Here is a 25804-nt window from a genome sequence, read left to right on the forward strand (position 1 = left end):
AATCAGCTGCTGATCTTTTACTACAGCAGATTTTGTTTACACTGAAGTTCACAGAACTCAGATTACTGTCACATTCACTAGATTTGAAATCAGGAAAGGGCACGCGAGGAGACAGTCAACTACGCCTGAATGAGGTGGAGACTGTGAGTAGCGATTCACTACATTTCTGGTTGCTCCCCCCACTTGAATGGCATCCGGGGCAAAGAGGTGTGGCATTCATAGGAATTATTCTAAGTTAATTAAGAGAGTAATTAGATTAACTAAATAATATAGGTAGGAATGTAAATTGTGAAGAGGACATATGGAGGCTACAAAGTGACATAGATAGGTTAAGTGAGTGGACAAAGGTCTGGCAATTGCAGTATAATGTGGGCAAATGTGAAATTGCTCATTTTGGCAGGAAGAATAAAAATGAAGTTTATTATCTAAATGGTGAGAGGTTGCAGAACTCTGAGATTCAGAGGGATCTGGATGTCCTAGTGCATGAAACACAAAAGGTTAGTATATAGCTAATGCAGGTAATAGAATGTTATCATTTACTGTGGGGGGAATTGATTACAAAAGTAGGGAGGTTATACTTCAATTGTACAGGGCATTGGTGAGACCACATCTGGAGTATTGTGTACAATACTGGTCTCCTTAATTACAGAAAGATGGAAATGTGTTAGAAGCAGTTCAGAGAAGGTTTATGAAACTAATAACAGGAGTGAGCGAGTTGTCTTATAGGGAACTGTTGGGCAGGTTAGGCTTGTATCCACTGGAATTTAGAAGAGGTGACTTAATTGAACCCTTTATGATCCTGAGGGGTCTTGATAGGGTGGATGTGGAGAGGATGTTTCCTTTTGTGGGAGAATCTAGAACTAGGAGTCATTGTTTAAAAATAAGGGGGTGCCCATTTAAGACAGATGAGGAGAAATTTGTTCTCTCAGACAGTTGTGAGTCTTTGGGACTCTCTTTCTCAAAAGGCGGTGGAAGCAGAGTCTTTGAATACTTTTAAGGCAGAGATGGATAGATTCTTGATTAACAAGGGGGTGAAAGGTTATCGGGGAATAGGCAGGAATGTGGGGTTAAGGTCACGATCAGATCAGTCATGATCTTATTGAATGGCAGAGCAGGCTCGAGGGGCTGAGTGGCTGAATATGTTTGAATGCATATAAGTTACCATGGCAAAACAGGCGTTATGTTGCAGCTGTGGAATGTAGAACTTTTGGATGCCAAGGTGATCCAGGACAAACACATCTGCAGAAAGTGTAAGTAGCGAGGGGAATTCCAGATCAGGATTATTGATCTGGAAGCGGAACTGCAGACACTGTGCAACATAAGGGAGGCAGAGGAATACCTGGATACTTTGTTCCAGAAGACAATCACACCTCTTAGAATAGGGTCATCTGTTTTGATCAGCAGTGAAGGACAGGAGGATGTGAACATAAGTGAGGCAGGTAATGAGACCGAGCAGATAATAATGGAGGAGCCTCAGACTTTGCAATTGTCAAACAGGTTTGAGGTGCTCACAGCCTGTGTGGACGAAAGTGAAGTCTGCAAGGTGGATGAGCAGGCTGGCTATGGTACTATGGTACAAGAAGCTATTCAAGTGGGGGAAGCAACCAGAAATGTAGTGATACTGAGGTACAGTATAGTGAAGGGGATTGACACCGGTCTCTACAACAAAGAGCAAGAGTCCAGAAAGCTGTGTTGCCTGCCCAGTGCCAGGGTTTGGGACATCTGCTCAGAACTGGAGAGGACCTTGCAGTGGGAGGGGGAGGATTCAGTTATCGTTGTCCATGTAGGTATCAACGGCATAGGAAGGACAAGGAAAGATAGTTAGGATGAGATGCCAGGTACCAAATTAAGAAGCAGAACCTCAAAGCTAATAATCTCTGGATTATTACCTGAGGACGTGCAAATTGACATTGGGCAAAAAAGATCAGACAGATGAATGCATGGCTCAAAGACTAGTGTGGCAGCACTGGGTTCCAGTTTATGGGGCACTAGCATCAGTACTGGGGAAGTGGGGGCTGTACCATTGGGATGGTCTACACCTGAACCGTGCTGGGACGAATGTTCTTGCGAATTGCACAACTAGCAAAGTAGAGGGGGCTTTAAACTAAACAAGGGGGTTGAGGGATCTAGCTTAGGTAGATGTGGCAAATCAAGGGGTGGATTCAGGGCAGGACACCTGAATAGTAATATGGGAAGTGAGGGTCATACAATAGTAGGGAGGGGAAGAGAAATAAAACCTAAGAATACACCAATAGTCAAGACCAGATGTTACAAAGATAACAAAGGGACAAAACTAAAGGCTCTGTATCTGAATGCACATAGCATTCATAACAAAGTAAATGAATTGTTAGCGGACATTGAAGTAAAAAATTTGATAGCCATTACGGAGACACAGCTGCAGGATGACAAGGAATTGGGTCCTGAATACTGAGGGTATATGACATTCAAGGAGGACAAGAAGCTAGGTAAATGCAGAGGGGTAGCCCTGTTGATCAAGGATGGCATTGGTGCAATAGTTAGAGATGACCTTGGTCAAGGGATCAGGATGTAGAATCGGTTTGGGTGGAGATAAGGAATAGTAGAGGAAAGAAGTCACAAGTGGAAGTGGCCTACAAGTCTGCTGACAGTAACCACAATTCAGGACAAAGTATACAAGAAAAAATGCTAGGTGCTTGTGATAAAGGGATAGCAATAATCATGGGTGACTTTAATCTACCTATCAACTGGAAAAATCAGATTGGCAGTAGTAGCCTGGATGAGGAATTCATAGAAGGCTTTTGAGATAGTTTCTTACAGCAGCTCGTTCTGGAACCAACTAGAGAGCAGCTTATATTAGACTTGGTATTGTGTAACATAGCAGGGTTAATTAATGACCTCAGAGTGAAGGCACCCCAAGGTAGCAGCAACCACAATATGATTGGATTTTACATCCAGTTTGAAAGGAAGAAGTGTGGGTCGAAGACTAGTATTTTAAACTTAAATAAGGATGACTATGGGGGCATGAAAGCTGAGCTAGCAGAAGTAAACTGGGATACTAGGCTAGAGGATAGGTCAATAGAGAAGTAGTGGCAGACATTTAAGGGGACATTTCAGAATACTCAGAATGAGTCTATTCCTACTATAAAGAAAAATTTTAAAGGGAGGACCCACCTTCCGTGGTTAACTGAAGAAGTTAAGGAAAGCTTCAAACTTAAGGAAAAAGCATATAACTGTGCAAAAACGGGGGGCAGGTCAGATGGTTGATCAGAATATAAAGAACAGCAGGGAATTACTGAAAGGTTAATCGGGAGTAAGAAATTAGAGTATGAGAGGAAGCTAGCTAGAAATGTAAAAATGGAGAGCAAGGGTTTCTACAGGTATTTAAAAAGGAAAAGATTAAGTGAAATGAGTATTGGTTCTCTGGAGAGTGAAAGTGGAGAATTAATAGTAGACAATAAGGAAATGGCATTTGAAATAAACAATATTTTTTTCTGTCTTCACTATAGAGGATACAAAAAATATTCCAGTAACAGCTGTTAATAAGGAGGTGGAGGAGAGAGAGGAACTTGGTTAAATTATAATCACGAAGGAAGTGGTACTGAGCAAACTGATAGAGCTGCGGGCTGAATTCCTGATGGACTTCATCCTAGGGTCTTAAAAGAGGTGGCTAATGAGGTAGTAGATGCGTTGGTGTTAATTTTCCAAAGTTCCCTAGATTCTGGAAAGGTTCTATCAGACTGGAAAGTAGCAAATATAACCTCTTTCATCAGGAAGGGAGGGAGGCAGAAAACAGGAAACTACAGGCCAGTTAGCTTGACATCTGTCATGGGGAAGATGTTAGAATCAATCATTAAGGAGCTGTGCACTTAGAAAAACTGGAGATAATCGGGAAGAGTCAGCATGGTTTTGTGAAAGGGAAACCATGTTTAATCAATTTATTGGAGTTCTTTGAAGGAGTAATATGCACTGTGGATAAAGCGGAGCCTGTAAATGTGCTGCACTTGGATTTCCAGAAGGCATTTGATAAGGTGCCACATCTAAGATTATTGCGGAAAATATAAGCTCATGGTGTACAGAGTATTGGATTAGCATGGATAGAAGATTGGCTGGCTGGCAGAAAACAGACAGTACGCAGAAATGGATCTTTTCTGATAGGCAGGATGTGATGAGTGGGGTCCCGCAGGGGTCTGTGCTAAGGCCTCAACATTTTACAATTTATATCAATGACTTATATGAGGGGAGTGAAGGCATTGTAGCTAAATTTGCAGATGGGACAAAGATAGTCAGGAAAGTATGTTGCAAAGAGGACATAAGGAGGTTGCAGACATAAATAGCTAGGTTGAGCAAGTGGGCAAACATATAGCAGACTGAGTATAATGTGGGAAAATGTGAAGTTGTTCACTTTGGCAGGAAGAATAAAAAAGCAAAGTATTACTTAAATGGAGAATGGCTGCAGAATTCCGAGCTGCAGTGGGATCTAGATGTTCTAGTGTATGAGGCACAAAAAGTTAGTATGCAGGTAGGTGCAGCAAGTAATTAAGAAGGCTAATGGAATGCTATCCTTCATTATGAGAGGAATTGAACTTAAAAGGCAGGCTGTTATGCTTCAGTTATACAGAGCATTGGTGAGACCACATCTTGAATTTTGTGTGCAGTTTTGGTCTCCTCATTTAAGGATATAAATGCATCGGAGGCATTTCAGAGGTGATTTACTAGATTGATACCTGGAATGAGTGGGTTGTCTTATGAGGAAAGGTTAAACAGACTGGGCTTGTTTCCACTGGAGTTTAGAAGAGTGAGGGGTGACTTGAATTAAGTTTATAAGGATCCTGAACGGTATTTTTAAAAAATTTGTTCATGGGATGGGGCCATCGCTGGTTAGGTCAGTACTTATTGCCCATCTCTAATTGCCCTTGAGTGGCTTGCTAGGCCATTTCAGAGGGCATTAAAGAGTCAGCCACATTGCTGTGGGTCTGGAGTCACATGTAGGCCAGACCGGGGAAGAACAGTAGATTTCCTTTCCTAAAAGGAAATTAGTGAACCAGATTGGTTTTTTTCTTACAATAGTCAACAATGTTTTCATAGTCATCATCAGACTTATAATTTCAAATTGAATTCAAATCTTACCATCTACCATGGTAGGATTTCAACCCGGGTCCCCACAGCATTACCCTGGGTCTCTGGGTTACGAGACAAGTGACAATACCATTACGCCACCACTTCGCCCCTGACAAGGTGGAGGTAGAAAGGTCTTTTTCTCTTGTGGGTGAGTCCAGAACTGGGGGACGTTGTTTTAAAATTAGGAGTTGCCCATTTAGGACAGAGATGAGGAGAATTTTTTTCTTTCAGAGGGTTGTGCGACTTTGGAATCTCTGCCTCAGAAGGTGGTAGGGGTGGGGTCATTGAATATTTTTAAGAAAGAGGTAGGTAGATTCTTGTTAGGCAAGGAAATCAAAGGTTATTGGGGGTAGATGGGAATGTGGAATTCAAAACACAATCAGGTCGGCCATGATCTTAATGATTGGCAGAGCAGGTTCGAGGGCCGAATGGCCTACTTCTGCTCCTGCAAGTATTTAGGTCATGCACTGTCAATATATCGGCCTTTAATTATAGACATAAGAACCTAACTATATGTTGATAAAGCACCATCACAAAGGTGCATTGTGAAAAAGAGTTACAACATTGCATTACCATAAAACAGTTATAACACATTATAAGAAAACATAAATTCAAAACACTCTGGCAACCTACAAATTAGAATAAAGTATTGTGATAATGCACAAGGTTGTTATGTATTGCATTCATTTGATAATTTTTCCAGTATATTAGCATTAAAATGGTGTTAAACAGCTGCTGAGAAATTGGATGAGCAGCTTATGTAAGTGAAATGAGGGTGACATATTTTGGTTCCACCATGATGCCATTCACATCAAACAAGCATAAGCCTCGGTCACTGTTCTAATAATTTTGTGAAGAATTTTTGGCTCCTCTCACTTCCTTACTGGATAATAATCACAGTTTTAAATAAATGCTTTAGGTTCAAAAGATATAGGATTGAAACTGCATCACTTCTTGAAACAAAACTAATCAATGGGCACTCTGATATGGAAGAAAAGGAAAGGACCCTCAACTTAAACTGCAGCAGTCAGGTTAAATAAAAGGCTGGACTAATTTTATAATAAGATAACCTGTACGGAGCCTTAATGGTCACAAAGGATCACTGCCACAGTAATTCTTCAGGACACTTACCAGCTTCTTGTAATTTAATTGCAGGTTTTTTAACCTCATCCTGCGAACGTCCATCAGTGACAACAACAAGCACTTTGGGAACAGTCCTCCTCATGCCATTTGGATAAATAAGGACCTGGCTGTGCAGAAACTCAAGAGCTCGACCTGGAATGTAAAAGGCAAAGCCATAAAAATGGTGTCAATATAAATCACTGGTATATTATTTCTCTCCCTAGCTTTTTGTGTTTATGAATGTGACAGATGTCATTGTTAGGGAATAAAAAACATTTTGTGATTTACACCCTTTTAGCAATGAACAAATTAGTTCAGGCACTACATACGAATATACAAATTAGAAGGTGTAGGCCACTCGGTCCCTTCAGCCTGCTCCACCATTCAATAAGGTCATGGCTGATCTGATTTTAACCTCAACTCCACATTCCCTCCTACTCCTGATAACATTTCAGCCTCTTGCTCATCAAGAATCTAGCTACTTCTGAGGGATTGTAGGGATTTGCATTGTAGGGGTTAGAGATAGAGCCCATTGTTTGCTAGTCTTTGAGAGCTTCTAAATTATTAATTAGATACAGTGTGAAATACACTTTGTTCTACTCTTAACAATGAAAGTGAGGAGGGGGAGATTTGGTGCCAAGAACTTTCTTTCCTTCTTACAAGTAGCAGGTTTGAGACTGATCAAGGGAAACCCATGCTTAGGAGCATAATATTTGCTAGTGAGATTTTTCTCGTGTCAATGAGTAATATTCTTGCCTCTGAGTCAGATGTATACACAAAATTCCAGCCTGGCACTCCCAATGAAGTACTGAGGAAGTGCTGCACTGGCAGGAGGAGCTGTCTTTTGGATGAAACTTAAACTGAAGCCCTGTTTACCCTCTCAGGTGGATGTAAAAGATCCTATGGCACTGCTTCATAGATGAGGAGGGGAGTTCTGTTTGATGTCATGAGCAGTATTTATCCCTCAGCCAACATTACCAAAACAGATAATCTGATTTGTTTTCAGATGTAACTTTCAATCCTAGAATTTTAATAATCAGACCAAATGTAAGCTGATATTCAATGAGTTATTGTTCCCATGACCCTCTCAAGGGACATCAATAATCACCCTTACCTGTAATTGTTTTTTTTTTTAATTTAAAGTTGTTTATTTTATTGCTGAGAAAGCAGAACAAGCAGCAAAATTCAGTCCAGCATAGGGATTAGGCAGTGACTTTTCAGCAGATGAATTATATCTTGCTGCTGTTACTCACTCAATTACTCCCTTTATCATGTCAATAATAGCATGACTTATTTTGTTTAAATCAGTTTACTTTGAATTGGAATATAGTATTTTATAAGCTGTAATCTTAAAATCTTTTAGTAACATTAACATACAAATTTACATTATTAATTAACATATAAATGCTTAACACCTGTGTAGGACATTACTTTGTGTATTTTACAATGGAGTGCGTCGCATTTAAATTAGTCCAAATAGACCATTCGGCCCAAGCACTTTTATGTTCTGCATAAGTCTCCTCCCACTTCTTTACTTTCTCTCACCCTATCCTACTATTATTTTCTGCCTTGTGTGTTTATCCTCAAAAGCTGATGTGGTATTCACCTCAACTACTCCCCGTGCTAACAAATTCCACGTTCTCTCCATTCTCTGGGTAAAGAGATTTCTCCAGGATTCCCTATTGGATTTTTGAGTGTCTTACATTTATGATCCCTAGCTTTAGTCTCCACCCTCCACTCCTACCCCACAACTGGAAACATCTTCTCTATGTTTACCTCAATGAGGTCACCTAAAACAACAACAACCAGCGGTTTTAATGTAGAAGAGATCTCTTACAGAAACATTAGATGGAAGAAAAAGCTAACAGATGTCTCCTTCATTAGCAAAAAATTGGATTCAGGTACTACAAGTTGTTTCTTTTAAAGGAACACTGCCCTCAAGAAGAGAAAAATATAAAATTTGACAAATTTTGCATTCCTTGAAGAGGAAGAGAAGCTGAAAAAGCCTATCCAGCATTTTGACTGTTAACGTTGCCCCAGGTAATTGTGTGTGACAGTGCCCCTGGTTTAATTCATACTAATCACAACCTGTGTTTTCTTTTTTTAAGAAAAAACAAGTAGCAGTAACATTTAGCCAAACCCTGCAGGTACTGTCCCTTTAATGAGCCCCACGATCCTAGGGTGGAAATTCTGCGCACGCTGCATATGGAAACTAATCTCAAATCCCTTCGGGAGTTGAACATCAGGACTCTCAGTTTTCAAGCCTGTAACACAAACTTCTAGGCATAACATGTGGGTGACTCACTCCACAGAGAGCAGGATATGTGAGCCGAAGCGTTGAAAGATTTCACCCCGATCCCATGAGAGATCTGTGGCTGATCTGAGCTGGGAAGAAGTTTATAAACACCTACATGTCTGGAGATCCCTGCAATTGGAAAACTTATGTCATTTGCAAAGGAGGCCTCAGAAATGATGGGCACTTGTCCGCTTAGTAACATACAGCTGACTCACTTTTTTGAGTGCGACACAACGCAGGATCAATGAACTGAAAGGCACAATTTCAAAGGGGGTGCAAGAGCAATTTCTAATAGCAGGAGGGTTGGAAACCAGCAGAGATAGATCGTGGGAAAGTGTTTCCTTTATTTAATTCCTATTTCAGGCATGAGGGTATTATATACATATTTTTTAAAATGTGCATATTCTAACAGGAGCCACTTGGTGGTGATTGAGTAGGAGGTCAAGCTAGGCTTTGCCCTCACTGACTCAGGGTGACATGAGACTAAACAGCTAAATCAGCAAAGAAATGATTTGCATTTCTATAGCACCTTTCACAATCTCAGGACATCCCAAAGTACCTTACGGCCAATGAAAATAAAGAAATACTTGCATTTACTTTTCACGTGCTTTTCACAATCACTGGACATCTCAAAGTGCTTTACAGCCAATAAGTATAGTCACTGTTGTAGGAAATGTGGCAGCCAATTTGTGCACAGTAAGATCCCACAAACAGCCATGTGGTAATGATCAGGTAATCTGTTTATTTTATGTTGATTGAGAGATAAACATTGGCTAGGACACCAGGGGTAACTTCCCTGCTCTTCTTGAAGTAGTGCCATGGGATCTTTTAATGTCTATCTGAGAGGGTAAACAGGACCTCAGTTTAACATCTCATCTGAAATCTGATTGTGTAGCACTCCCTCAGTGCTGCTTTGAAGCATCAGCCTAAACTTTGTGTTCAAGTCTCTGTTATGGGACTTGAACCTACAGTCTTTCGACTCAAACAGTGCCACCATTTGAGCCACTGCTGATATCTCAGAGAGCAAGTTAAACCTGGGATCTTCATGGACACTTTAGCTCATCACCACCCTGGTAAGTCACTTACCCCACTTGCCACCCAAGTTTAAAAAGAGGGTAAACATCACATCACATGCACATCCTATGAGATCATGCTGGTAATTAGAAGCCATGTGCAGTATTTCTGTTGTACCTGTTTTTGTGTTTCCGCCTTTGTAACGGATGAGCTGAAGAGCAGCAAGGACCGTTCCTTTATCACTGTAAGTGTTCAACTTAAACTCAGCTTTTGCATCGTCACTGAACTGAACCAGAGAAATCTGCACATAAAAGCAAACAAAAATCTCAATTTGTCAGGAATGAGGTATGAAGAACTTGTATTTTATAAAAATACTTCTGCACATCTCTCAGCTTTCCACACACAATGAGTTGCATTCTGGTGTACTCACTGCTGCTACGAGAGTAAAGACAATGTCCATTTTTCACATTCTGACTTGTGTTTATATAAAGCTTTTAATGTACAGAACACACCACAGTGCTTTACAGATTGGCAGAAGGTAAGTGGATATTAATCCTGAAAGGGATACATTTGCAGAAGTGGCCAAAAGCTTGGTAGACAAGAGGAGCTCTGAGATTTTTTTTATAGGAAGGGAAGTTTAGAGAGGCAATTCATGAGAGTAGAATGCAGGTGGCTGAAGATTTTATCATCAATGATGGGTTGAAGAGCTGTGGGGGTTGGGGATTAATACCAATGGCTAGAGTGAAAGAAATGGACTCCTCCTCTAATTTTGGCTATTGTGTAACAGCTTGCAAACAACATTTAGATGGATCTATTTGTAGTGGCTAATAAACCAGAGATCTGTCTGTCTGTTTAATATTTCACACAATGATCAACACCTCTCAAAGTGCACCATTCCCAGTACTGATCGCATCCTGTATTGGGGATTGAATCTATAGCCTTACAGTTCTGAGGCAATGCTTGTACCAGTCAAGCCAAACTCACTGTGTGAAAAAAAGCCAACCTTGTTTTACAAAATAGGAGTAGGACAACCATTCACACCTGCATTCCTTCTGGACTGATGTTGTCAAGAGCCCCGATGGTGTCAAAACAGAATTGCAAAACCTTGTGGAAGTTTTCATCCCCGATACTCCAAGAACCATCAACCAGAAACACCAGGTCTGCCTTTGCACCCATGCACACTGATATAGAAAAGGATAAAAATCATCAGAAGGTATTTTCCCTTACATTACGTGCTTACTTTATAAACTGAACAATTTCTATTGATAGGCAGAAGAGATAAAAACATAATGCACAATAGAAATCAAACCCTGTAGCTCGACAAACTGCTGAATGAAAGAGAAAAACGGGTCAATGTTTTAGGTGGGACCAACATGCAGTGAATGATGAGAGTGTGGTATATGGCATAAATGAGGTAAACTACATAAATAAATGAGGGAGAAAACAGGAAAAAGATAAACCGATAGAATTTGATAAAGTTGTTTGGGAGGAGACTTGTGGAGTGGACCAATTGGGCAAAATGGCCTGTTTCTGTGCTGTAATTTGTATGTAACATTTCCAGCTGGTTTCAATTTCTAGTTCTTCTTCCTTAATTTTAAAAGTTACTTTTATTCTACTAATCTCATTCTCCCCTTTCAGATGATGGCTTACTTCCTGAGATGGCGGGCTGAATTTTACCAGCCCCTTTGCAATGGGCTGGAAAATGGGAAGGCTGGGAAAATGACATGGGGAGGCACCAGAGTGGGTGTGCTCGACGTTTTCCAGACACCATGCTATTTTTCCAGTGACAGGAAAGTGGGCAGAAGTGTGCCACCATCCGGCAACCGACTTGAGCCACTTACGTGGCCAATTAAGGGGCTATTCTCACCTCCGTGGGCATTTTGCCAGCAGTGAGGGGGGGGGGGGGGATCCCACCACCACAGGCAGCCTCCCAGTGGGTTTTGGGGAGGGGGGCTGTTTTTCTGAATATTTCATGGTGCACAGCAGGGCCTCCCTGCCAGCAATGTCTGCCCCTGTAACAACGCGACACCTGCCCTAGGTGACCCCATCCCACCTGCCTGTCCTCATTGCCCCAGACCCCACTTACCCATCTTCCACGGCACTGGCCCTGAGCCAGCAGCTCTTTGTGGGGTGTTTGGGGGGGGAGGGGCAGGGGGGTAGGGGGAGGGAGAAGGTTGGTGGTTCGGGAAGCAGCCTGCCGCTCTCAAAAGGGATGGCAGCCCCACAGCAGCGACTTAAGTGGCTACCATTGGGAATGTGCCTCCCCAGGTCCTGCTGGGATCAGCCCCCACTTTTGACCCCAGTAGCAGGACTTCAGCCTCCGTCATTAAATTCAACCCCAGTGTGTAATGGCTAACAACTTCTAAACTTCTAACTGCAAATGAGCAATGCCACAGGATATTAATTCAAGCTATATTAAAGAAATACAACTTTTTTAACCAAGAGTTGGAATTAAGGGCAATAATCCCCCCATCTTGCCACCAACATGTATATGGGAAACACCGATGGAAAATGTAATGACTAGGAATATACTGACAGGCCCTTTAGATTGTGAAAGATAAAGGATTATAACATTCTGACATAGTTTCACTGAAAGGTAACTCATCAAGAGATGCCAACCCTTCAAAACCACCCTGGATTCTATTGGAATTAAAGGTTAATCTTCATTGCTACAATGAGGAGGAAAATCATAGGGCATTAAAAAACTGTCCTTTTTTTCTTATGTTTTGCTTGTTATAAAAAAATTTGGAATTGGGACAAAACACTATAACTGGGTGGGGCAGTTGAGGCAAGATGTCATGTCATCTAACTCCCAGGAACACATCCAACCAGAGTAGTAAGCCTGAACTCCAGAGGCGATGTAAGAGTGACTGCCCTTGACATCAGCAGCATTTGACTGAGTGTAGCATCAAGGAGCCCCAGCAAAACTGGAGTCAATGGGAATCAAGGGGGAAAACATTCTACTGGTTAGAGTCATAGCTAGCACAAAGGAAGATTGTTGTGGTTGTTGGAGGTCAATCATCTCAGTTCCAGGACATCACTGCAGGAGTTACCCAGGGTAGTGTCCTAGACCTAACCATCTTCAGCTGCTTCATCAACCCACTTGGCTGGCATCCCCTCCATAAACACTCACTCTCTCTCCGCCGACTCACAGCAGCAGCAGTGTGTACGATCTACAACTTGCACTGCAGAAACCCACCAAGGCTCCTGAGGCAGCACCTTTCAAATCCACAGCCACTACCATCTACAAGGACAAGGGCAGCAGACACATGGGAACACAACCACCTGGAAGTTCCCCTCCAATCCATTCACCATCCTGACTTGGAAACATATCGCCGTTCCTTCACTATTGCCAGGTCAAAATCCTGGAACTCCCTCCCTAACAGCACTGCGGGTGTACCTATATCATATGGACTTCAGCAGTTTAAGAAGGCAGCTCACCACCACCTTCTCAAGGACAATTAGGGATGGTCAATAAATGCTGGCCCAGCCTGTGAAGCCCACATCCCATAAATGAATAACAAAAATGGCTCATGAAACATCTCCTTTCAGGTTCTGTCAGATCTGCAGTGTATTTCTAACGCTTTCGGTTTCTTATTTCAGAATTTCAGGTTTCACTTTGGCTGAAACCTGAGGCCAGGAAGTTTCCAGACAGGTTTCTTTGACTACTTTTTCCATCACTCTGAGTAAGGTGATTAGAAATGGCAGTATGAACAAGTTAAATAGCTCACCTTCTCGGGCAGGAGGGATAGTTGGTGGTGGAGGAGGAGATGGGGGCTCTGTTGGAGCTTCTGTTGGGCGAACCACTGCAAAGAAAGACAACTGGCATTTGTGATTGAAATCAAATATTCCTTAAATGATCACAAAATCAAAACCAAAGAAGACAAGTTAATTTTTGACCATGCGGTTGTAGGTTGAGTCACACAATTAAATTCTTGAACCCATTAGCAATCCTCAAGGTCAAACTTCAAATTGTGGCATCTTGGAATGTAATGGCAACCATTCTCACACCCATCATCATCACCCCCATAACTCCCCCAATCCCTGTCCAGGAGACACTGACTTGAACTATAAAACATTTCCACAGGCAAAGGCAGTGAAGGGGCCATTTTTTTCTTTGAAGTTGGACAGTGAGATGCAGACAACCGATCAAAGGGACATTCCAATCACACCGACTCGTATAATCCTCCAATATCCATTCACACGTGTTTCCAGTTCATGTCACTGGGTCGGCAGGCTTAACTCCTCTTCCCCTCCCACTCAGGAACATAGGAGGAAGTTCAACCCCTCCGTTCAGTTAGCTCATGCCAATCTATAACTTAATCCATCTACCCACATGGTTGTGCCCCCTTAATACCATTGCTCAACAAAAATCTATCAATCTCAGTTTTGAAATGTTTAACTGATCCAAGCCTTAACAGCTTTTTGGGAGACAGTGTTCCGGACTTCCATTGCCCTTTGTGAAAAATGCGCTTCCTGACATCAGCCCTGAACTGCCTGGCTCTAATCTTAAAGTTACGTCCCCTTATCTGGACCCCCCAAGCAGAGGAAGTAGTTTATCTCTTTTCTCGGGACCTTCCGGCCCCCTACAGCTCAGTTCTACATTGGCCGTTGCATTGACCAATGAAGCTATCTGGAAGCCTGAGCTGGTGGTGAGTTGAAGAATGAAGTCGAGGCCCAAAACACCATAGCCTCCTGGTCTGACAACTTGTGATGTTTGCTGAGTGGTCCTAACAATTATATCAGCAGAATGCATCCGAATGCCGTGCATGTATTTTGACTGATTTAATCAAGATCTCTCACATTTGTCACAGTAAGCCCTCTCCCCCTAGTACTCTGTGCTACTGTCCGTATTTCTACTGAATGTAATCCAGCTCTCTCACACTGGCACTGACCACTGTCTCCTGTGGTATGGACTGCATCTCCACGGATGTTAATACAGCTGTCTCTCACATTGCCCTCATTGACTTTTCCCCAAGTGCCTTGTGTTACTGATTATATCATTAATGTTATTCCAGACCCCACCTGCAATTTGAAAGCTTATTGCCCTCTTGTTAATGTTAGTTTGCACCTCAGTACTCACATGTACGTTGCTGCAATTGCATTCCAGGTCCCTCAAGGTTCGGGAGCTGAGTGTATATGGTGGCATCATATAGGGAATCAGGGGAAAGTCCAGTGAAGCAATGGTTGGTTTCAGCGCCGCTGATGGTAACTTCCTGATGCCCACTGCTATAAGCTTCACAGCAAAGGCAAAAATTAACATTCAGTGTGAACAGGGTGTCTGAAGTCAATTCAATATTATTCCAGTGGCACAATAACGTACACTGGAGTCACAAGATACAATGATGAGCACCTGGTGCCAGAGAGTTTACGAAAATAAATTCATTGGTAATCCTAATAAAGACATCACTGTCGCTGCATAAACAATATCGAAGAACAAATATAGGATTAGGCTCATTAACTTTTATGTAACAATCTCTGAACTTTTGTGTTATTTGGAATAAAGTATTCTTAGTTGTCTATCCATGGTGAGCTGTGTGTTATCCTATCAGTAACATTTTGCCAGTAAATTATTTTATATTATATTGCAACACTTTCTTCGATTGCTATGTCCAGGATTATAGTGCTCGAGAAACAGGAACAGTTATTGCATTTTCCTTAAGCTGTTGTCATTTATTTAAAAAGCCTTTACTGCAATATCAGTTTTCAAAGAGGGCTTTAAATAATGTAATACCAATGTCAGGGACCCTAAAGTAATGCAGGAAATTCTCAGGCAACCCTTAGGAATCACTGGCGCAAGGCTTATTCATACTGACACAAGATGGGTGCTCAGCATTAACGTGAATGGGGACAAAGCAAGGAAATACGAATAAGAGCAGGCAACTCTGGTGAGGGAACTTGCTCTGTTACATAAGTAAAAACAAAAAAACTGCGGATGCTGGAAATCCAAAACAAAAACAGAATTACCTGGAAAAACTCAGCAGGTCTGGCAGCATTGGCGGAGAAGAAAAGAGTTGACGTTTCGAGTCCTCATGACCCTTTTGAAAGAGTTGACGTTTCGAGTCCTCATGACCCTTTTGAAAGAGTTGACGTTTCGAGTCCTCATGACCCTTTTGAAAGAGTTGACGTTTCGAGTCCTCATGACCCTTTTGAAGGGTCATGAGGACTCGAAACGTCAACTCTTTCAAAAGGGTCATGAGGACTCGAAACGTCAACTCTTCTTCTCCGCCGATGCTGCCAGACCTGCTGAGTTTTTCCAGGTAATTCTGTTTTTGTTTTGCTCTTTTACACGTTGAGTGAGAATGAATGACTAGCCTTTGAGCTGGAACTTCACAACAATAAAACTGGAGCGTTTAGGTGTAGGTTTCCTGGGCATGATGAACAAACAATTTTAGACCAAAAGCAAAATAAAACTGCAGATACCTGGAAATCTGAGGCAGAAAATAAATAAATAGTGGGAACACCACGCGGATCAACAAGCATCTGTACCGGTAGTGTTTAGGGTATAGGTCTTAATGGATGATCTGCATTTAAAATGGTCATCTGCCCTCTCGGCTAATCCTGCCTGACAATTTAAGATAAAATATCATTTTGAAACGAGCACTATTGGGCTGCTCGGAAACAGTGACAGTTTGGCAGGGTGGTACATTGGGAGGAGATGATGGTAGGGCAGGAGAGGACCATATTATTCTTGGGGAACCTGAAAGAGCCCGCAAAAATAACTTTAAACTGCTCTTCTGCCACACTGTCAGGTTTGACTTTGGAAATGGGAAGAGGATAGCTGGAAGTATAAAAGTGGGATGGGGTTTGCTTGAGTTATATGGCCTTTTTCACTTCCTAAAATTTCCCAAGTTCCAGAATTGTATTGCAATGGTATTCCATGAACCTGCTCCAAACATTCCTGTGATTGTGACACAGGCCTACTAGGAGCACTGTATCTGGAAAACCTTCTAAGTATCAATTAACCATACAACAGCTACTAGGATTCCCTTCTCCTGTTATCCATCTTACAACATGGTTAACACCAAGTAAGATTATATTCACTGTGGGACATTTTCTGGTTTCCACTTGTCTCCAATTCACATGGCAGAATTGTGGCACACTAAAAATAGGAAGTACCACACAGTTCACAGTTACATTAAGTGCTCTTTGAGAGAACTCTGCATATATTTCCCACAATATTTTTTTATGAGCTGTTTGTGTGTGTGAGGGGACTGTGTGCACAATTATGTGTGTGTGTTTATGTGTGTGCACAGGTATGTATTGTGTTTGTGTGTGTGCACACATATGTGTGCGAGCATGCACATGTCTATGTATATACACATGTCTGAGTTTGTATGCATATGTGGCTTCAGCTCATTTAACTTTCAGGATCCTGAAATCAAGTTCATTTCAGAAACCAGTCAACTTCTTTTATTTCATATTTGTTGGTGAATTAGTTGGCAAACATTAAAAGACTATGCTAATGAAGGCTAATGAGTTATATTCTCCAGTGCACACTTCAATTTCCTGTTTTTAACATCGTACAGGTTTTGTTGTGAATTGAATCCATATGGAAACAACATACAGCTGTAAACATTCCAAAGTCACATCAGTATAATAAAGGTTAACACGTTTAAATTTGAATTGCCCTGCACTGCCAATATTTTTCTTTCACAGGTTAGTTATCAAGTTAGGACATGGATAAATAGAAAGATGGGAACAGTTGCATTTATATTGCCTCTTATCACATCAACAAATTATCTCCATGAAGTGACCATGGTTATGTCAGCAAGCATGACAGCCATTTTGTGTCAACAATATCTTCCGAACAACAGCGAGCTATGTAACCAGGTCATCTGTTAGTGTTTGTGTTGGCTGAGAGAGAAATATTGGTGAGGACACGAAAAGAAACTTCCCGCTCTTCTTCAACATTCTGCGAGCTTCTAAGGTTCATCTGAACAGATAGAAACTCGGCACAGATGACAACTCCTACAATGCACCATTCATTCAGTACCGCACTGGGGTATCAATCTAGATTGAGAGTCTATTTTGGGGTTTCACACCACAAACTTTAACCCAGAGTGTCAGGTGAAGGTTGGAGGCATTTCTGCAGACAGAATTCAAGGGTTGTAGCCTCCCTTCATTTCCCAGCTGCCAATTTCAGGATGGTACTTCAGAAGGGTCAGCTTGCTTTATGAGGCAACACTTTCGGTTACGGGTTCAACCTGTACTTAAGTACACATACTCCAGAGCAATACTGAGGGATTGTTGCACTGAAGAAGATGCTGTCTTTTAGATGAGATGTTAAGCCTCACCTGCTCTCTCAAGTGGACATAGGAGATCTCATAATACAGCAAGGGAGATTTTCCCAGTGTTCTGGCCAACATTTATCCTTTACCCTACAGCTAAAACTGAGGAACTGGTTACTGTCACATTGCTATTTGAGGGAGCTTGCTGTGCAGAAATTGATTGCTGTGTTTCCCAACATTTTACAACAGTGATGACACTTCCAAAATACTTTATTGGTTTCAGGACTTTGGGATGGCCTGAAGACATGGAAGCTGTTGTATAAATGCAAGGTTACTCTTTAGGACATCAAATTTTACTATTAAGCATGCCTTAAGTCAGAAAGAGGTATCACACAATTTATATGTAGAATAGAGCTCCCTCTAGGTTGCCCTCACAAGGTGCCTGAGCCTTAACATCTGAAAGGCTTTTCTTATTGTACCAGTGCCATCCTGTCTTCAAGAGGCATTGCCAACTTAATGCTAATTCAGGACAGATTTATGCTGAGAAGTCCCAGGAACAAAATTGAGGCTCTTAGACTGGTTTCAAATTAGATCTTACAGTTGAATGGATAAGAGAGACTCAGTCTGGAGTGAATTCAAACCACAGTCCATGGAAATGAAATGCTGTTGTCACTGCATAATCCACTGCACCATCCAATTTCCCCTCTTTTTATCCATGTCTTGGAATCCTTTGTTAATTCTCTCCAGTTGCAACATTGAGTCACGAACGAAATATATTATTCTACTAGCCAACTAATAAAATTGAGATAAAAATTTATTGCTGTTTTATTGAGTCACACAGTAAGGCACGGCTGCTTGTGTGAATGAAAGGAAGCACAAGAAGTCAGAACTGCAGGAACACTGGGAACTCGACGAATTGTAGGAGGTTACAGAGATAACAAGGGTTCAGGGCATGGAGGGATTTCAAAATAAGGATGAGAATCTTACATTTGAGGTGTCGCTGGATTGGTAACCAATGTAGGTCAGCAGGGAAGATGGGTGAATTGGCTTGATGCAAGTTAGGATATAAGCAGAAGAGTATTGGATAACTAACTAAATTATCTGTAAAAAGAGCCGGTATGTTAAAAATAAAACCCTCTTTTATTCCCCTCATGATTACCATCAACTGGTTGCAGCTTTATTCTGTAGGAGGTTGCTGCCCTGTGAGAGTTCCACTGGATGCAAAAGTTGTCCCAGCCGACTTTGTATGTCTGTAGTCCTGTCACATTTAGGTATACTAGGAGAGAAAAGAAAGACCAAAGAATATTTTATTCCATGTCGTGAGCAACATCAGAAACAACTGCACACATTACCGCTTAGCTGATGTCTCGTGTCACAGTCCTGCTGAATTTTTGTAAACATGGGAATTGCTGGATGAAAGAAGCCCCAGGTCCATCTGGTTCTCCTTCTACCATCCTGGCATTCGCACGATACCACAATAATGGAGTTGTTGACTAATCACAGATATCAAACTCACAACGGACCCAAATATTAAGTGAGAGCAATGGAGGAGGAGGAGAAAATACCAGAAGAAATAGTGGGGACAGAGCAAGATGTGCACTGGTGACAGGTGCTACAATGTCTTACTGATGGTCTCGGCAGGGTATGTGTTAGAATCTAAAGCTAGACAGGGCAACTTCATTCATGGGAAAAGTGTCATCACTCCTCAGCTCGTAGATGACAAGGGTCTTGTTTACCAGTGAACAGACATTTTGGAGGGCAATGCAGAGAAGGGCAATAAGAGTTGGCCCACTGAAAGAGCTCTCTGGGTTAACACATGGAGTGGTGAGTTGGATGGGCAGGAGATTGGCAAGATTAGTCCCCAGCTGGCACACTGGGTAAGTAGGTCAATGAGAGAGAAAGATGGTGCAATTGGGGTCGCTGCACATAAGGAGGCAGTAATGAGTCCTAGATGGTCCCATTAGAGGATGTCAAGATGTACAGATGGAAGCTGCAAGCTTATCTAAGAGGGAGTCAAGCTTGTGATCACGGCAGGAGCGTAGGAAGTTTGAGGATTGCTGTAGGGTTTGGAGAGAGAATTTTGGAGGGAAGAGTAACCAAGAGGCAAGAAATGAGAGAAAGCATGATGATAGGAAAGAGGGGGAAAGAAAAAGAAATGAAAAAAAATTAGAAAAAGGTGACCACTCAAGAGTGGAGTCTGGATGGTGGTGGCTGATAGTTGATGTTGAAGTATGGATACACAAATTGTGTGCAAGACTTTTACTTATATTTGTGCATGAAAGGGTTAAATGGTGAGGTTTTAATCCCTTCACCTACATTCTGAAATAAACTTTTCACCACATGACCTCAAAGTTGGCTTGAACTCGAAAGTGTGAAGTCTGCGTTGGCTAGAACAAAGGGTTGATAGGAATATCCTGCCACTTTTCTGTGGGGAATGAAAACTGAGCGTGTGCAGGGGCTGTTAATTTAACACTGGCCAACATTTCGACTGAACCTGGCAGCTGTCAGTGTAATCCCAGAGGAAATCAGCATTCAGCAAAAAAAAATTATCCTGCAAATGCATGTGTGATCTGTCTAGAGAGCAAAAGGAGGCCACAGGCAGATTGATGTGGAGCAAAAGCAACACCTCTTTACCTTCCTTGAACAGGCAAAGGGAGGAATGGAGGGGATACTTTGGAGGGGGAGGTGTCCAGGTAATGTTTCAAGAGGAAAGGCTCCCAACTACCTTCTCAAGGGGAAATAAATGCCAGCCTTGCCAGTGACACCACATTTGTGGCTCTTAATCTCTCCTGTCACTCCTTCATGCCACTAGTACCTTGCTCTTCTTGTGAACTCCAAAAATGAATGCTGGCATACAATATGGATTCAGCAGCCATTGGCACCATTGGAGGTGGTCAACTAAACTGATATTGGCTGTGTTTTACGATCACTCTGTGCATAATGAGCCTCTTGAAGTCAGTCCTGAAACACCTTTTCACCATTTTGAATTTGTACTCCTCATTCTATTCCCACGGTTTAATTTACTCGAGGATTCATGATTTACTTTTTATTTTCTCTGCACCACTTTCTATGTTATACACAACTAGAATTGAATCATGGGGCAGAATTTTCTGTCTGTTGGGCAGGCGGGCCCAACCCAATCTCCGGCAGGCAGGGAGCCGATCCCTGCCGGCAAAGCGGGCCCCATTGCCATTTTAAGGGAGCGGGCCAATTAAGGTCCGCCCAGCGTTACGTCTGCCAGGAAGCGCTATGCGGGTGGGTGGCGGGTGGCGGGTGGGAATTCCCCAAAAGAGACAGTGTGCTCTTTTGCGCATGCACACGAAAGAGCGCACATCTCCCTGAGGCAAAGTGCTGTCTCAGGGAGATTGCTGACAGCTGTATAAACTTTAAAAATAGAAAAATAAAAAAATCCTTAACATGTCCCCCTCATGTGACAGTGTCACATGAGATGGGACATGTTAATAAATTTCACTGAAACTTTAATAAACTTTTTTAAATACTGCTTGAAACCTCATCCGGCTGGTGGATGAGGTTTTATGTTTTTCAGAAACCCACTGGGGCTCTCGGCCTGCCTGCCAGCCTTAAGGTTGGACGGGCAGGGCCTTTAATTGGTTTAATTATCTTGTCAATGGCCTCAATTGGCCATTGACAGGTCGGCGGGTGGACAGCTGATTTCACTGTGCCCCCGCCTTCCTGAAGATTTAAATGGTGTGGGATGATGCCGGGGGTTGCCCCTGACATCATCCCGTGTCATTTTCGCATCGGCAAGCGGGCCCCGCCCTCTGCTCGCCGACAGCAAAATTCAGCCCATACTGTTTCTGGGTCCAGTGGAGGCGGGTTAGGAGGCATAATCAGGAGCAGAGTTGGAAAAGAGCATGTCTGGTTGGCTACTGGAAACGTCCCCACTTCCAAGTGTCTAACCAGGGTCAACAGAGCGGAGGTTACCGTCCTGACAGTAGCAGGTAGCCAAATAGACCATTAATGGAGCAAATAGGGGAAAGGTGATGACATAGACGGGATGTTCCCAGTAGTGGACAGGCCCCCCCCCACCTTTACTCTGTTGAACCTGGAACCCCACAGATAGCTGGAGGCAGCTCCCCGACAAAAGACCAGGGCAGCTATCCAAGCCTCGTCTCCATCACCCTAGTATGGACCTGATGTCATGAACCTGCCAAAGTCATAGCCAGAGGCTCCTCCTCCACAATGAATGCCAATTTTTCCCAATGCTGTAGAGAGCGACTCCATTTTGGTGACACCCTTGTGATCTCCTGCCTGCCTCAGCAGTGTCCACTTCTCCTTGTGGGGCTTCCGGCCAGCTATAACTGCAAGCCCTCTGATTGGGCCTCCATGATCCACATGCCGTCCTTAATTGGACGGGGGCTCCCGGAAGCAGCGTCTTAATTGGCCACATCCAGGAAGATGGTGACCAACACCCAACCATGACTACTTCAGTGTTCCCGATCTGGGAGTGAGGCTGAAGTTGGTTACCCAACTGGGAAAATTCAACTCAACGGGCAGAATCATCCGTGCCCGCTGGTGTCAGGCATGCTCGGTGTTGTGAGCAGACTAGATGGCGAGAAGGCCAAAAATCATTTTCACGACGGTGTAAAACCAGTTTTTCATCATCCATTCAGCCTGTGGATGGGGGTTGCGTCTCCCACCATCAGACGCCAGGAACCTCATTGGAATACATCTGCATATCTTTATAAGGTCAGCCTGCCGGACTCATCAGCGTGATTGCATGCTGACGTGTTTCACAACAGCATATAAGTGACGTGCATCTGGTGAGCCGCACTTTGCTCAGGTCTTTCAAGTTTATTTGCCTACCTTGCTTCGAGCAGCACTCTCAGTCGTCAGTGTCAGGCTTCACAGACAGCACCCGCATTATTTTCAGGGGGGGCTTACAGGCAGGTCTCTGCAGACCAGACCAGCCATAAGGCAGAACAAAAACAGAATTACCTGGAAAAACTCAGCAGGTCTGGCAGCATCGGCGGAGAAGAAAAGAGTTGACGTTTCGAGTCCTCATGACCCTTCGACAGAACTTGCGTTCGAGTCCAAGAAAGAGTTGAAATGCCATAAGGCAGGTTGGCTTTGTACGTCTGCAGGGCTAAGGCTTGCTTGGGGAAGGGAGATAAGTGGCCTCAGGCAAGGGAAGAAGCTGCAGGGTTGTACTAGGGAAGGAGGGTATCCCAGGGTGTGTGTGGGGTCACATGTTGATCTGTGCAAGTGGCCTCATGATGTTGAGGGCTGAGGAGACAGACTCCAGAGGAGATGAGGCCAGATGGAGATGTCAGAGTGTGTGTGAAAGAATGAATGGCAATGTCCCTTCAGCTGGCAGTGAATTTGGGCTTGAGTATGTGAGATTAGAGGGATGAGATGGTTGCCTTACCCTGGCGGCACACATGAGATCATTCATCCTTTATCTGCATTGGATAGTCAACCTTCTCTGTGCAGCACTGGCACTGATCACCACTGTCATTACCTACCAAGCTGGAGTCGTAATGTTGCTGCCCCTCTTGTGGCCAGGGCGAGGGTAGATGACACCTGGGCAGGCATCCATGGCATCCAAAAGCTGCCCGAGGGACGCATCACTAAACCTGGGGGCTGCACAGGCTTTTTGCCTTTCGGGGCCATCCTGAGCAGCTGTCCTGGGCTGGATGCACTGAGAGGTGTGCACGCGGCTGCACTTTAAATATGGCGCCCGGCGTGCTAAAGCTGCGAGGTGATGGCATGGTGGGCGAATGAGAGCCCGCCCACCATGGAAACGTCGTGTTTCCCAGGAATGCATAATTAATGTAGCGGGATTGGGGTGATACAGCGTGAAAAGCCACCACTGTGGCCGACGGATAAAACGTCATTTTTCCTACCCTGGATGATTTCGCCCATAAAACACACAACACAGAGAGAAGCCATTCAATCCATTGTGTCTGTGCCAGCTCTTTTGAAGAGTTAATTCATCCCATTCCCCTATTGTTCCTCATAAACCTGGACATGTTTCCATTTCAAGAATTTATCCAATCCCATTTTGAAAGTTAGAATTGAAAATACTTTGCCCAGCCTTTCAAGCTGTGCATTCCAGTTCAAAAGAGCATTTAAAAAAAGTCCTCCTCATCTCAACTCTGATTCTTTTGTCAATTATCTGAAATCGGCACCGACACTCCTGCCACTTGGAACCATTTCTCTGTATTTATCAAAACCCCTCGTAATTTTGAACACCTCTTAAATCTTCCCTTAATCGTTTCTGGTCTAAGGGGAATGATCCCAGCTTCCTTCATCATCTTTCTTTCATCTGTGACTGGAGCTACAGCCAAAGTTCAAAGCTGAGCCTGCTCCTGCCTTACCCCACGCTGTTTGTTTGGCACCGTCTCACTGGATAACGACTAAATGCTAGCGTTGCCAGCCACACCGATGTACCCAAATGAATGAAAACAAAACTGGGGCATGATCACTGGACATTATCCCACCCCTCAACCAGGGGTTCTGAGAGCAAGTGCAAAGCCCTTACCCTGCTCAGTACAGAGAAGCTCTGTGCTTGGGGCCTGTGTAGCTCAGCTTAAGCATTGATTGAACCCATTACAACTTGACACTGAAACACCAATTCAACGCTCAGGCAAAGTATTTTGAAACTGAGGTTGTTTTTCTCACCCCTTTAAGCTGTAATTGGAAAATACTAAGCAGAGGTATCACTAAAGGGACTGCATGCCTGGTTGGTTGGTATTAAATAATGGTGTCCCTGCTGGTGCTACAGCATCACAAATTTGTTCTAGCATTCAGCAAGATAAACTATTAAAGCCACCAGTGTAACAAAAACATCAATGCCTGTAGGCTTGATCACTTTCCTTTTATCTTTTGCAAGGGGCCTCTCAAGAGGGAAGAGGCCCAGGTTGGCATTGCCTGTGTGGCACCTTCGTGGCCAGCCACGCGCATCAGGGACCACGATCTTCCACCTGTCAAGGGCAGCATGTTTCTCCAAACTGGGGCGGTCTCCTGATAAGGCCCAGTGGTTGAAGGCAGGCATGAACTTATGAGTGAGTGTAAAGAAAAACCAAAAGCAGCCCTTTTTTGCCTCAATAAAAAATTATGCTAAAGCAACTCACGGGTAGTGCCTTGACCTTCCAGTGGCCCGCTGCTTCCTGAATCGTAGATGGCATAGACATTGACGTCGTACGGTGTGCCAGGCTTCAGATTCTGCGGCGTGTAAGATGTCACATCCCCCACGAACAACTCCATTTTCTCATTGGTGCCTGAAACAGCAAATCGTTGCACACGTTAACACCTCTCTCGCTTCGTTTTCTCTTTATGCTGGGGGACCTCTGAATGCGTGGGTTATGAGGCCTTACAGAGGTGGGGGAAAGGGGAGCAGAAAAAACAGTCGGACAATTGTGAAAATAACCTGCCAACGCTGCACAACCATTCTGATGAAATTGACATTATAATCTCACAGAGGGGTGGAAACTGATTCGGGCACAGGGGGATCGATTTGAAACCGGGCCCCAATGGAGGTTCAGGCCTTGTGTCTTAAATTGAGCCTCAGATCCTTAATTGGGCTTCAGGTCCCCAATTCAGCATCGGGATCAAGATTTGGGCCTGATTATCTGGGTGAGCTTCTGTCTGTTACAACTTGCAGAGGCAGTTCAGCCATTTTAGTGAGACAAATAGGAACAAAGTTAAGTCTCATGGAGCATTAGCAGGGGGTTGAAGGGTGGTACTGAGCAGCACTCCTGTCCCTCCTGGCTCCATAGGGATTTCTTTTTGCAAATTTTTCTTAAAAACACTAATGTTTTAATAGCTGTAGAACCCCAATCAGAGCAGGCCTGGCTCTCAGTCCAAACCACTTTCTGCAACAGGGGCTTAAAACAGTTGTTAGGTCCCATTATTTACATTTGTAAGGGGATGAAGCCTGTTTGAAGCAACCATACACAAGCCAATCCTGTGCCAGACATCTTTCAGGGTGAAAGGGCATGTTGGTCCCCAAAATTAGCCCCCATTATGGAAATTCTGGTGCAAACAGCTCCAGTTTTAATCAGAGATTATGTCAGGGCCC

General features: G+C 43.3%; 1 protein-coding gene across 2 annotated transcripts in view; it reads right to left on the reverse strand.

The window, feature by feature from the left end:
* LOC121289991 (collagen alpha-1(XII) chain-like) overlaps positions 1-25804 on the reverse strand; it is a 278622-nt gene that overhangs the window by 109598 nt on the left and 143220 nt on the right. For both annotated transcript variants that reach the window (XM_041210101.1, XM_041210090.1), the window contains 7 exons: positions 24858-25004; positions 18920-19036; positions 14613-14765; positions 13261-13335; positions 10571-10710; positions 9707-9830; positions 6229-6372 (listed from right to left, as the gene is read on the reverse strand). In XM_041210101.1, the coding sequence (XP_041066035.1) occupies positions 6229-6372; positions 9707-9830; positions 10571-10710; positions 13261-13335; positions 14613-14765; positions 18920-19036; positions 24858-25004 (900 nt within the window). The remainder of the gene's footprint in view (positions 1-6228; positions 6373-9706; positions 9831-10570; positions 10711-13260; positions 13336-14612; positions 14766-18919; positions 19037-24857; positions 25005-25804) is intronic.

This window comes from Carcharodon carcharias, chromosome 2 (assembly GCF_017639515.1).
Source record: "Carcharodon carcharias isolate sCarCar2 chromosome 2, sCarCar2.pri, whole genome shotgun sequence".
In the NCBI taxonomy this organism is placed as follows: Eukaryota; Metazoa; Chordata; class Chondrichthyes; order Lamniformes; family Lamnidae; genus Carcharodon; species Carcharodon carcharias.